Source organism: Ruditapes philippinarum, unplaced genomic scaffold, assembly GCF_026571515.1.
Source record: "Ruditapes philippinarum isolate M1 unplaced genomic scaffold, ASM2657151v2 ctg10698_1_1_1_1, whole genome shotgun sequence".
In the NCBI taxonomy this organism is placed as follows: domain Eukaryota; kingdom Metazoa; phylum Mollusca; class Bivalvia; order Venerida; family Veneridae; genus Ruditapes; species Ruditapes philippinarum.
In genome coordinates this window covers 1-15017 of record NW_026864307.1, presented here as the reverse complement: position 1 = coordinate 15017, position 15017 = coordinate 1, and the positions used below count along the sequence as shown (strand labels likewise).

The 15017-nt window shown below is 34.7% G+C and overlaps 1 protein-coding gene across 1 annotated transcript; it reads right to left on the bottom strand.

Moving 5' to 3' along the window:
- Positions 1-4823: 4823 nt before the first annotated feature.
- LOC132725142 (RING-box protein 2) lies at positions 4824-5777 on the bottom strand (the record flags this gene model as incomplete). Its single annotated transcript, XM_060710230.1, is given in 2 exon segments — positions 4824-4966; positions 5730-5777. Coding segments are annotated over 2 exon segments (167 nt in total), but the record flags the coding sequence as incomplete, so codon positions are not given.
- Positions 5778-15017: the final 9240 nt, after the last annotated feature.

Genomic DNA, 15017 nt, shown 5'->3' with positions numbered 1-15017 from the left:
ACCCTGCAGGATTGGGATTTGCCTTTATTCTGAAATCATGAATGATGATTTTTGGTCATTTTTCTATGTACTTGAATAATTGCTTTAGTCTGGTTTTTAAAAAAAATTTCTTTGTTAATATTTCATTCATCACATTTGATATTAATCTAATGGTGCTCAGGTTAGCTATTTTTGTGTTTCCCTTTCTTTGCATACACATGTTTACTGTTAGACTTGTTCCGTTCATATCTTGACCTGATAACTAATTAAAGCATTTTAAGATATATCATTGCCAGTTTTCTTTTATTACTTACTACTAATATAGAACAAGAGCCATGTCAACATGGCCATCCCCCGCTGAATGTGTTTGCTCATTGGAAGAATGTATATGTAGTAGAGCGGAATAATTCCATTTTAAGAGGTCTTTTGGTAATGAAAACTGATGGCTATAATAATTACAGATTTGAAACCTATGTGAATACTGATGGCTGAAAATAACAAAGGGCAATTACTGAAAAATAATGCAGGGTAGGTTATCATTCTTGTGTGCTGCATCCCTCTTCAGTAAAATCTATCCACCTATGAAGTTTCAAGTTGATACCTCAAATACTTTTTGAGAAAAAAATTGAATTGAAAAATTAAGTATGAAAAAGAACAAAGGGCAATAACTCAAAAATTATAAAAGGTAGAGTTATCATTCTTGTGCAGTGCACACCTCCTGAGTGAGATCTATGCACCTACGAAGTTTCATTTTGATATCTCAAAGGCTTTTTGAGTTATGCTCTGGACAAAAATTAATTTTGAAAAATAACAAAGGGCAATAACTCAAAAATAATGCAGGGTAGAGTTATCATTCTTAAGCACTGCACTCCTCCTCAATGAGATCCATCCACCTTTGAAGTTTCAAGTTGATACCTCAAATACTTTTTGAGATAAGCTCTGGACAAAATAACATAAAAAAAACAAAGGGCAATAACTCAAAAATTGTATAGGGAAGAGTTATCATTCTTGCACACAACATTCCTCCTCAATAAGATCTATCCACCTATGACATTTCATGCTGATATCTCAAACACTTTTTGAGTTATGCTCCACTCAGGTGAAAAATTAGGTATGAAAAATAACAAAGGGCAATAACTCAAAAATTATGAAAGGTAGAGTTATCATTCTTGTGCACTGCACACCTCCTGAGTGAGATCTATGCACCTATGAAGTTTCATGTTAATATCTCATAAGCTTTTGGAGTTATGCTCTGGACAAAAATCAATTTTGAAAAATAACAAAGGGCAATAACTCAAAAATCATGCAAGGTAGAGTTATCATTCTTGTGCACTGCACTCCTCCTCAATGAGGTCTATCCACCTATGAAGTTTCAAGTTGATACCTCAAATACTTTTAGAGATATGCTCCGGACAAAAATGTCGGACGGACGGAAGGTCGGACGGACGGAGACTATTTCTATATCCTCCGCCGAAATTTTTCAGAGGGGAATAATAAACAGAATCCTTAAAGGACACCCTGAACGGCAAAATTGAAAATGTTTCAGGCTTGGTTTGATTGAGCAAATTCATGGAATAACTGAAAAGTGCAAGCTACCGTCCACGCCCCCTAGCATCTGCTTAAGGATAATTCAACATTTAAACATGAAGTCCTGTCAAACACATGCTATATGCACAGAAGAATGAAATACAGGAGTGATGAGGAGCCTTCCATGACCAAGTGGTTAATGCTGTTCATTACACAAGTGACAGCTAAAACCTGAATTATTGCAGGAATTGGCAGGGAGTAAATGTGTGAAAGCAAATTCAAGCAAATTTTCCATTAAGTTATTAACAGGTTTAATAACAATAACTTGAAGGATTTCATTGATTGTGTTTACATGTATATTTGGCATGACAGAAAGTTATATCGAAAAATAATTAAAATTTGGTCCTGAGTGTTGTAACTAATGATATATAAAACTGTAAAATAATTAACAAATAAAACAAATGTTCACAATGTGTTATTTTATTTGAAAACAAACAACAAAGTTGAACTAAAGATATTATCCATAGAAAATATTTTTATCCTGAACAAAACCAGACATCACATCAATAGTAATGCATGTGTATTCATTCCTATATACATTGTACATGTAATCTATATTTATGTAAAACATACAAGTTCCTAACTGACAAATAAAATTGCCACTGTAGTAAAATTTAGTAAATTTACAGTAATTACTTGTAGATCACAATTTATTCCACAGTTACAGTGTACCAGTTGGCATTGCAATGCTCTGTCACTTTGAAATTGGCAAACAGTATGGTTTAACCCTTACAGTGCATACTGGCATGCGAGCAGTTCCCGTACAAAAATCGTAGTTACTTAAACATTATTTTTTATTACGCTCTCTCACCAAAATATGAATGTTACACATTAATATTCGGCTCGTCACACAAATCATGGAAATTCCATCATGTTCTAAACATAGAATAACCCTTAGTTATGAGGCCTCATATGGGGTACAGAAATTACCCATTATTTTGTATGAAGAGAAGTAGTTCCCGTACATAAAATTTAACTCATTATAATTATATAATTTTATTATACCGGACCTATTTTTCATTTATAATTGTTGAACAGACCATTTTCTAAGAGATAAATAGATGTAATTCAGGGAATAGAAAGTAGACTAAACGCGTGTATCTATTACCCGGTACCGCTACCCCCAACGCATTCACATGCGATGGCATGCTTGTATGCATGATATTTTACACATCAAAGCCATAAAATTATTTTATATAGTAATATTGGTCAAAATTCTGATAATTAAACAAGTTTTCATCACATTGCCTTCTTATCTGTAAACAGGTGGTATTAGTGGAAAACCCTTTAACATGCCTCACGTGTAAGTATGTTTGCGCATGCGCGCAAGGACAGAATCCCCCAGATAAAACAAGGTCACGTTTTGACAACGCACAGGTGAAAGTGATTTAAAATGAGACTTTTTATACGTACTGCCAAACTGACACTTAGATTTTGTCTCGTTTATGTATCTGCTTGATTTGAAATGAATTTTTGAAGAATGCATGTGAAAATCAAGCGTTTAAATGAAAAATATGGGTACTGCTTCTGTACGGGAACTGCTCGCATGCCAGTATGGTAAATATACCAGTAGTTTATGAGAATCCAATATGACCTGCAATCTGTTTTATGACTAGTCCAATACAATGTAGCTGTATTTTAGAATTTTGGTGTTTAAGGTCAGTCAATCACACTATTATAAATGTATAATTTTTATTTGCTTACATTATAATGTTGACTTGGTATCTATACTGAAACAAAAAAGAAACTTTCTCCAAGTTTGAATGCAGATATGTTAGTACAGTTTTTCAATCCTTTTGTAACTCGATTTTTACGTTGAATACACAGCGGGATTTTATACGTGGATTAGCTGATCGATTTTGCAAACAAAACGAGTTTTACAAGCTACTACATGTATATAAGTGTGTACATCTAAGTGGTACCCTTGAACAACTGGCACATACTTTGCAAAAGTTTCCTTTTTGGTTCAGTATATATATAGTATATTTTAATAAAATTAAAAAAAAAAATGATTTCCACGGTAAGATGTATCAATATGATCCAACTATAATTTCCTTATTTATGAAAAAGAATAATATTTATTTAAATAATAACTTAAGATTGATTCATATGTGAACGTTTGAAAATTCATAACATCATTGATTAATTTGAATGTTTAATTATTCCAAGTTGTTAAGAAGCACATGTTACATTTTTAAACATCTATCAAGTCTTTTTTTTTTTTTAAAAATCAAACCAACAGAGAAGGTCCTTATTATGCTTTTCTCTCGTCAATTCGTGACTCTTTATTTTGAAAAATTGCACTTGCACAACAAATATCAGACATACATACAGTGCAATTAGTGCATTTGTTAAATAAATTCATTATCTAAAAGTTCAAAAACTTTAAATTACTTCTAAAAACATCCGAAAACTATGGTGTATGTCCTTTGCGGAAGTATTTATACCAGTCATTTATTTAGGTCACAAATCGATGGGAATAAGGCATACATGTAAATTTTACATAAGAAAATATAAATTTATACAACTTGCTTACTAAACAAGTCTAAAAAAACAAAATGTGATGCACTTTTACGCTATGTTATACCTTTTGTTTCATATTTGAATGTAACTATCAAATTATCATGTTCCTAAAAAGTCTTACTGTTACAATCCATAATATATGCATGTTACATGTCTATTGCAGATGAACGTAGACACCAACAAAAATTCCGAATACCAACAGTTCTGTGAGTAACATGTACTGTTACAAGACTTCTGTTAATGGACTTAAAAAACGCCCGAGAATCCACATAACTGTATGCCGGAAATTAAGATCCAAGTACTTCTGACTTCCAAAAATTTAACATCTATGCCTTAACTTCTTTCTTCTCACTGTGCTTACATGTTTATTAATAAAACTTTTCTCCCAACGTAACTATTACATCTTCATAAACTAATGTAACCAATTGTTCCATGCATTTTCTGTTGTCAGTAATGTCCCTCAAATGTACGTCATATTTTCATTTCTTTTGTAATACAAAAGCAAAAACTTGATCTTGACATCAGCTCATATAGATAAATAGTTCCATTATTCACTTGATACATACAATTGTAGTATAATGAATAATATGATAGATTCAAAACTCTCCATGTGTCATTTCATGTACTTAAAATATTCATACTGCGAAACTCAACAGGTATAAAACACCATCAGAATCTCTTCAGTCCATAGACGGTCGATTTCACCAAAATGACATGATTTTATTTTGATATAAGATTAATTATGACACTATAGCGGATTATTTTCCTATACGTTGAACAACCCAGTCCTGCTGGCATAGGGGACATCTGTTGTTCTGTTTAACCCATAACGTCATACAGCAGTTGTGGAAAGAATGATTGCACTCGCCCCATACAACTGAAATAAAGAAATTGAAATATCATATGAGCCGCGTCTTGACAAAACCAACATAATCGGTTTGCGACCAGCATGGATCCAGACCAGCCTGCGCTTCCGCGCAGTCTGATCAGGATCCATTCTGTTCGCTATTAGTTTCTCTATTTGTAATAGTTTGTAAGCGAACAGCATGGATCCTGATCAGACTGTGCAGATGCGCAGGCTGGTCTGGATCCATGCTGGTCGCAAACGCACTATGTTGGTTTTGTCGTGACACGGCTCATATATAAAGACTCAAAAAGTTTTGATTACAAAAGAAAATAGTGCACACATCAAATTATTGGCTGATTTTCTTTATGATCATTATAGCATTCTCAACGATATATAAGTTGGTACATTACATTAATGAAATATTGTTTATAACATTAACAATTGTTTTACAGAGAACAATTGATTGAAGTTCACATGACATTTTTAACATGGAATGACATGTTTTAACCTGAAAACAGTAGAAATGTACATGTATGTTTTGTTACTGCTTGATGTAATTAAGTTCACTTCCTCTAAAATGTTCACATAACATTAACATGTACACATTTGTAGTTATAAGAGATCATACTACATGTAGTTGAAGGATCACCCTAACAGAATAGTGCCTGTGATTTTACAAAGAAAAGTAAAACCTTAAATAAAGAAATAATCTAGTGGGCTGAAATGCAGTTAATAACAGTTTGTTCTTCTTTAAAATGACATCTAAGTAAAATACAATGTAAAAGTTACCTACCAACACAATCATCTTGTTTGTTCTCTGACTGGCATCTCAAACAAGCATCTGAAATTGTAGAATAAACAGAAACATTATAAAATGTAATTGGGAAAAATAACAACTACCTACTTACTAGCTAGGGAGTGTTTCAATCATTAATGGTTACTCTGCAAATGAATTGATTAATATCATTATGTCTACATGTAGTTGTAAAAATGGTCTGGTTTTGCACCCTTAACATCAGAATTTTCAAATCAATCTTCTTGTTATAAAAAGCATGCATTTAATGATTTATTGTTGATAAAAAGTGGCTGATTGAATGGCAACCACTGAACAAAGAGAACTAAATCAAGTGTTATAGGGGCCCGGGCTATCCAGGTTTGATGATTGTCAGGATTTGTAGTCAAGATATATTGACATGTCAAAGCTAGAATCTGAGACAATTATGTCCTGGGTAAGATTCTCGCTTCGTAGAGCCGAGATATTGCCAATACACAAAATAGCACAATATCTCATTGTACAGTACAGGTAATGAGAGTGAATTAGTTGAACTATCAGGATTTGGAAGTCTGCAATTAGTTCTTGTAAGTTTTTTCGAGCAATTTTCAGCAAACTACCCTGATGTATTAAACACTTTCCTTGTAATTCTAATTGGTGTTACACAACAAAAATTTATGCCTTCGCCCTTGCCATGACTTCACCTGTTTGTTGCCAAATGGAAAATTTCACAAGGTCACAATAACTGGTGTGGTGCCTGACTTGAAATATACAAATATTGACATCTTAAAAAGCAACATTACAATTTTCATAAAATGAATTAATAACGTATCCCTATGGACCAGTCATTGAATTTAGGGATACTTTTACTTTTTTCTAAGTGTCAAGCGTTGCTATTTTATGATTGATAAATCATGAATGATATTAAAAATGACACATTTAAATTATCTGGTTGTTTTATATCTTATGACACCTATTATATTTCATTATTTTATTTAATTATAAACAGATTCTCCCTGTTCTATTGTAAGAATCACGTGACTACACGTTGTATGTTAGTGTTATAGAATCTATTAATAGTAACAGATTGCTGATAAGACATACTAGTTGGAAAACGGTATGGGGGCTAATTAGATGCAAATGTATAAATAACAAGATATGTTTGTAAAACATGTATGCCCCCTATCAGCAGCCAATTAGTCATGTGATAAGGTTATTATGCATGACTTCTGACCCAGTGATCAAACAATTAATAAGGGTTATCAAGTATCTACTGGTCATGACCTTAACCTTTGACCCCTTGACCCAAAACTCAATAGGGGTCATCTGCTGGTCACGACCAATCATCATACAAAGTTTGAAGTTCCTAGGCCTAAGCGTTTTTAGTTAATTGATCAGAAACCGTTTTTACCTACAAGGTCAATGTGACCTTGACCTTTGACCACTTGACCCCAAAATCAATAGGTCATCTGCTGGTCATGACCAATCACCATACCAAGTTTGAAGTTCCTAGGCCTAAGGGTTCTTAAGTTATTGATTGGAAAGTATTTTTACCTACAAGGTCAATGTGACCTTGCCCTTTAACCCCTTAACCCCAATATCAATAGGGGTCATCTGCTGGTCATGACCAATCACCATACCAAGTTTGAAGTTCCTAGGCCTAAGGGTTCTTTAGTAATTGATCGGAAACCGTTTTTACCCAAGAGGTCAATGTGACCTTGACCTTTGACCCCTTAACCCCAAAATCAATAGGGGTCATCTGCTGGTCATAACCAATCACCATACCAAGTTTGAAGTTCCTAGGCCTAAAAGTTCTTTAGTTATTGATCGGAAACCGTTTTGCTTACAAGGTCAATGTGACCTTGGACCTTTGACCCTTGACCCCAAAATCAATAGGGGTATCTACTGATCATGACCAATCACCATACCAAGTTTGAAGTTCTAGGCCTTAAAGTTCTTTAGTTATTGATCGGAAACCGTTTTTGCTTACAAGGTCAATGTGACCTTGACCTTTGACCCCTTGACCCCAAATCAATAGGGGTCATCTTACTGATCATGACCAATCACCATACCAAGTTTGAAGTTCCTAGGCCTTAAGGTTCTTTAGTTATTGATCGGAAACCGTTTTTGCTTACAAGGTCAATGTGACCTTGACCTTTGACCCCAAAATCAATAGGGGTCATCTACTGATCATGACCAATCACAATACCAAGTTTGAAGTTCCTAGGCCTTAAGGTTCTTTAGTTATTGATCGGAAACCGTTTTTGCTTACAAGGTCAATGTGACCTTGACCTTTGACCCCTTGACCCCAAAATCAATAGGGGTCATCTACTGATCATGACCAATCACCATACCAAGTTTGAAGTTCCTAGGCCTAAGGGTTCTTTAGTTATCACTCGGAAACCATTTGGTCTACGGACCGACGGACCGACAAGTGCAAAGCAATATACCCCCTTTTCTTCGAAATGGGGGCATAATTACAAAGTTATCTTTCATTAATCAGTTTCATATTTTATATTATTAGAAAGGATTAGTACATTAAAGAATTAAATACATTTTCAAAACCTTTTCATTTTATCTTGGTAAAGGGTTAAATTTTGCCCTTTCTGTCAATGTTCAATAGTTTAGTTTAGGTTGAACATCACAAAATAGATTTATGCTAAAGAGCAACATTTATTGAAATAAATAGTGGTAATCGTCGTCTTCGTTAAATTCCGTCGCGCAGGTTACCAAAACGGTACGACACATAATAATGAAAACTAATAAAATATCTTTTTGTTAATATTTTATCGAACTGAAAGGCAATTAAACGTTAACTTTATCGTATGTAACGACAGGAATATTGATTTCAACTAAATAGCTTATTTTTTTCGATAGCGCAAAAAATAGTTTTATGAAAACTGCAAAAGGGATTTTCAAAGATTCGAATTTGGCCTACTAGGTCACAACTTCGTCCTATACTAACCACATATTAATTAATTTAATATCGAGATCTATACTATCAATAAAATCTTTAGCATAAATCATAATAAGTTACGTAAACTAACGTACGAAATACTTGCTTAATCATAGCAGTTCCTTAACAATATTGCTAAGCAAGTTTGCTTCATATATGATGTTTTATTGTGAATTAACAGTTACTCAACATAAATTGTTCCTCTTTTCTTTATACCTGAACCATTAATTAAACAGATTTTTTTTTATATTTATGATAATGCAGTCATTTTCTATCCGGCGACTTGATGCTTTAGCATCAAAATCTCTACTTGTTTCTTTTAGTCAGGATAAATAAATACTGCAAACAGCAGAATATAACACACAGATCAGATAACACTAATGATTACCATCTGCCCTTCCTTCTATCTATGCATGACTAATCTGACCTCATGGGGCATTCCGGGATACTGACCAGACTGTTCCATGTATTATAAAGGGAATCTGAGCATAACACATTTCTAAACAATCAGTTTAGAAGGACATTGAAACTTTGATTTTTTTAAACACTTATTATTATTATTTTCAAATTCTACATTTATTTATCATTTGATATGTTTATACATTCAATAAATGTAAAAATACAATGATGGGTGTTTTGATTTTTTTTTTTTGATAATCCCTGTTTCACATTATGATAGAACAGTCCAGACTGAAACCCTTGCAAAATTTGAAATCTCAGACATTCAGTGATCTAAGTGGTATTTTAGCTTTTTTGGAGATATCATCTTGTTTTTGAATGTTGTGTACATTATTGTGGAATTTTCAAAGAAAACATTTATCTAAATGTGACAAGATTGTGGAATTGTTTGGTTGTTGTAATTGAACTAAGAATGACCTGAGGCAGGAAGTTATGCAAGAATAATAGTAAACAGTTTCAGATTGGTGACCCCTATTGATTTTGGGGTCAAGGGGTCAAAGGTCAAGGTCACATTGACCTTGTAGGTAAAAACAGTTTCCGATCAATAACTAAAGAACACTTAGGCCTATGAACTTCAAACTTGGTATGTTGATCAGTCATGACCAGCAGATAAACCCTATTGATTTTGGGGTCAAGGGGTCAACGGTCAAGGTCACATTGCCCTTGTAGGTAAAAACAGTTCCCGATCAAAAACTAAAGAACACTTAATCCTTGAATCTTCAAACTTAGTATGATGATTATTCATTACTACTAGATGACCCCTGTTGATTTTTGGGTCAAAGGTCAAGATCATATTTACCTTGTAAGGTAAAAATGGTTTCCGATCAATAACTAAAGAACGCTTAGGACTAGAAACTTCAAACTTGGTATGATGATTGGTCATGACCAGCAGATGACCCCTATTGATTTTGGGGTCAAGGGGTCAAAGGTCACATTGACCGTGTAGGTAAAAACGGTTTCTGATCAATAACTAAAGAACGCTTAGGCCTAGAAACTTCAAACTTGGTATGGTGATTGGTCATGACCAGCAGATGACCCCTTTTGGTTTTGGGGTCAAGGGGTCAAAGATCAAGGTCACATTGACCTAATAGGTAAAAACGGTTTCCGATCAATAACTAAAGAACGCTTAGGCCTAGGAACTTCAAACTTTGTATGATGATTGGTCATGACCAGCAGATGACCCCTATTGATTTTGGGGTCAAAGGTCAAGGTCACATTGACCTTATAGGTAAAAACGGTTTTGGATCAATAACTAAAGAACGCTTAGGCCTATAAACTTAAAACTTGGTATGATGATTGGTCATGACCAGCAGATGACCCCTATTGATTTTGGGATCAAGGGGTCAAAGTCACATTGACCTTGTAGGTAAAAACGGTTTTTAATCAATAACTTAAGAACGCTTAGGCCTAGGAACTTCAAACTTGGTATGATGATTGGTCATGATCAGTAGATGACCCCTATTGATTTTGGGGTCAAGGGGTCAATGTCATATTGACCTTGTACTTAATGACGGTTTCTGACCAATAACTCAACAACTCAAGTTGCCTTGGTTGATATTTTTATATTAAACTAAAATTGCTTTTGGTATACACATTTGAAGGTCTTTTGTAATATAACAACTTGGCTGTCATTAATGAGGCCTACATGATTCATAAAATTTATACATATATTATTTGGTAAGATTTGTAACAACTTAAATTGCTGCACACAACGTATGGGGTCACAATAATTATTACCTTGTGACTAGTCATGACCAGTAGATACTAGATAACCCTTATTAATTGTTTGTTCACTGGGTCAGAAGTCATGCATAATAACCTGATCACATGACTATTGGCTGCCGATAGGGGGCATACATGTTTTACAAACATATCTTGTTAATGTATTAGTGTACTGGTCAGGGACCATCAACATTTTTTCATATAGATTACACAATTTTAAAGGTAGATACATGGAAATTTAACACAGTACTGGTTGGGGACCACCAAAACCGGACAACCACCAAACCCAAACAGCCCCGAAAATGCTTAATTTAGTATTTTCTTTGTTCAGTGGTTGTCAGTCACTTTTTAATCAACAATAAGTGCATGTTTCTTTAAAAACAAGATATGTTTGTAAAACATGTATGCCCCCTATCAGCAGCCAATTAGTCATGTGAAAAGGTTATTATGCATGACTTCTGACCCAGTGATCAAACAATTAATAAGGGTTATCAAGTATCTACTGGTCATGACCTTAACCTTTGACCCCTTGACCTAAAACTCAATAGGGGTCATCTGCTGGTCACGACCAATCATCATACAAAGTTTGAAGTTCCTAGGCCTAAGCGTTTTTAGTTAATTGATCGGAAACCGTTTTAACATACAAGGTCAATGTGACCTTGACCTTTGACCCCTTGACCCCAAAATCAATAGGTCATCTGCTGGTCATGACCAATCACCATACCATGTTTGAAGTTCCTAGGCCAAAGGGTTCTTAAGTTATTGATTTGAAAGCATTTTTACCTACATGGTCAATGTGACCTTGCCCTTTGACCCCTTAACCCCAATATCAATAGGGGTCATCTACTGGTCATGACCAATCACCATACCAAGTTTGAAGTTCCTAGGCCTAAGGGTTCTTTAGTTATTGATCGGAAACCGTTTTTACCTAAGAGGTAAATGTGACCTTGACCTTTGACCCCTTGACCCCAAAATCAATAGGGGTCATCTGCTGGTCATGACCAATCACCATACCAAGTTTGAAGTTCCTAGGCCTAAGGGTTCTTTCGTTATTGATCAGAAATTGTTTTTACCTACAAGGTCAATGTGACCTTGACCTTTGACCCCTTAACCCCAAAATCAATAGGGGTCATCTGCTGGTCATGACCAATCACCATACCAAGTTTGAAGTTCCTAGGCCTAAGGGTTCTTTTGTTAATGATCAGAAACCGTTTTTACCCAAGAGGTCAATGTGACCTTGACATTTGACCCCTTGACCCCAAAATCAATAGGGGTCATCTACTGATCATGACCAATCACCATACCAAGTTTAAAGTTCCTAGGCCTTAAAGTTCTTTAGTTATTGATTGGAAACCGTTTTTGCTTACAAGGTCAATGTGACCTTGACCTTTGACCCCTTGACCCCAAAATCAATAGGGGTCATCTACTGATCATGACCAATCACCATACCAAGTTTGAAGTTCCTAGGCCTTAAGGTTCTTTAGTTATTTGATTCGGAAACTGTTTTTGCTTACAAGGTCAATGTGACCTTGACCTTTAACCCTTTGACCCCAAAATCAATAGGGGTCATCTACTAGTCATGACCAATCAGCATACCAAGTTTGAAGTTCCTAGGCCTTAAGGTTCTTTAGTTATTGATCGGAAACCGTTTTTGCTTACAAGGTCAATGTGACCTTGACCTTTGACCCCTTGACCCCAAAATCAATAGGGGTCATCTACTGGTCATGACCAATCACCATACCAAGTTTGAAGTTCCTAGACCTAAGGGTTCTTTAGTTATCACTCGGAAACCATTTGGTCTACGGACCGACGGACCGACAAGTGCAAAGCAATATACCCCCTTTTCTTCGAAATGGGGGCATAATTAAGTAAATAAATTTTTTTCAACCTCCGTAAATGGTAATATTTTAATGTCTATTTCAAGAATGTTGACGTTGAAATTCGGGGGTCAAGAAAGCAATGCCTGACTTCATATACCAGCTATAATCATTTGCAGAGTGAATAATAGAATATCCAAAACTTCAGCATTTGTTGCTGACATAATATTATTGTATATCATGTTACAAATCAAAACACCCAAGCTTTTATCTGAATTAAATCACATCATGTACATATTTGTCCGGACACATGGTACTGTAGTGTAGAAAATTTAGGTAATTTTGATACCCTCCATGTCGAGCTTCTGACATAAGTGTCAAAACAATCAGAAATAAACAAACTAGTTTGTCAGTTAGGAGAAGAACCTAGCTGAACTGTGTCAAATTTTTTGGTCTCTAGGTTAAAAATTATGAAATCTGTACGGAAAAATGTTTCAAAAGTGTCCGGTTGATGGTCTCCGATCAGTAAAGCTAGGTTCTTCTTCAAATGGAAGAGCTAGTTTGTTTATTTCTGATATTGTTGACACTTGTATTTGATGCCTCTGCTTGTGGGTATCAAAATTTCTTAAGTTGTCACTACAGTACCATGTGTCCGGACAGATTTATAACTTTAATCTAATTCATATACAGTATTCCAGCAGCATGTGCCGAAATTTTGATTAATCATTTTAAATTCTGAAAATGATTAAAGCTTGTAAAGGAGGTCAGGTATTTCACACTTGACGTCAGACTTTCAATGTCAACATTCTTGCAATAGCACAAAACTATTAAGACAAAATCAGTTTAATAGCGAGCTCGACGAGCAAAGCGAGCTTTACCGTAACGCGAGTATCTGCTAAGTGATGGTTTTGAAAACTTTCGTTCGAAGTACCGAATTGGACACATCGCAACCTTTCCAATTTAAAGAGAACGATAAAAACTGAGGAATTCTGACTGAAAACGGATGTGTAGACTGGTCACCCGCGCACCTCTATGGGAACCATAATTGGACAGGAAACCAGAATAACGGAAGCTGTCGATAAAATATCGAACGGAAATGTAAAATGAAAATTGAAGGCGCCATTTTGTTTGAAAAATCTGATAAATTAAAACAATTTTTTGTCGAATTTTGTTGTGAAAACTATCTAGAATGAAAGAAAATGGTCTAACTAAGAAAATGAATCCGAACACCAATATCTTTTATTCAGTCGTTAACGCTGTACAGACGTTTAAAGTATTGTTTACGTGACGTCACAATGTAGCGCCAAACAGCATGTGCAAAACAAAAAAATCAAGTACGCTATTTTAATGCATACATGTGAACTCTCCCACTTTAAGCGGGAGATTCCCACTTTCTGCAGTCATATTTTCAAAGATTTTTCTTAAAACAAGGGGTATTTTCACAAATTAAAGAAATCTCCCTCTTTTTGATATCAAAACTTTCTTCTTTGTTTATTGCAAATTCTAAAATCTCCCTCTTTTTAAAAAAAAATCTCCCACTTGATCATCGTGAAAAGTTCACATGTATGTTAATGTCGCAAACGTTTTAAGTTTTACGTTTATTTCACTTTTAATAATCTTTATTTCGCTTGAAAAATTATAGAGTGAAATAAAATAAACAAAGTTTTATCAACGTTTTCAAAACTCGTTATTCATTTAACGACAGGGGCGGAGCCATATTTAACACAGTACGTCACTACGTGTAACGACACATGCACTCGTCACTGCATTTGAAATAAAAATGAGCGATTATTTCATACTATTTCACATTAAAAGTACATCAAGGCTCGCTTTGAGGCTTTGCCTTTTTCATATTAAATTAATCTTAGAAGAAACATGCATTACTTGTTGATTAATTTAGAGTGACTGATGATTGACAACAAATTATGAACAAAGAAAATTACTAAATTAGTGTTCTTTGGGCGGTCCTACTAAACACTGCTAAGGACTGCTAAGGACCGCTAAGGACTGCTAAGGAGCCACAAAGGACTACTAAAGAGGCACAAAGGACCTTAAAATACCTCCTAGGCCATTCTTATATTACATGGTATTATTTTTAGTGAAAAAAAAATTATAATTTTTAGAAAAAATATGATTTTGGTGAAAATTTTATGAGTTGTCGGACCGCTAAGGACTGCTCAGATACACCTAAAGACTGCTAGGGAGGCACAAAGGACCTTAAAATACCTCCTAGGGCATTCTTATAATACAAGGTAGTATGTTTAGTGACAAAAAATGTATAATTTTAAGGAAAAAATATCATTTTAGTGATAAAATTTATGTTTTTGAAGAGTTGTCGGACCGCTAAGGACTGCT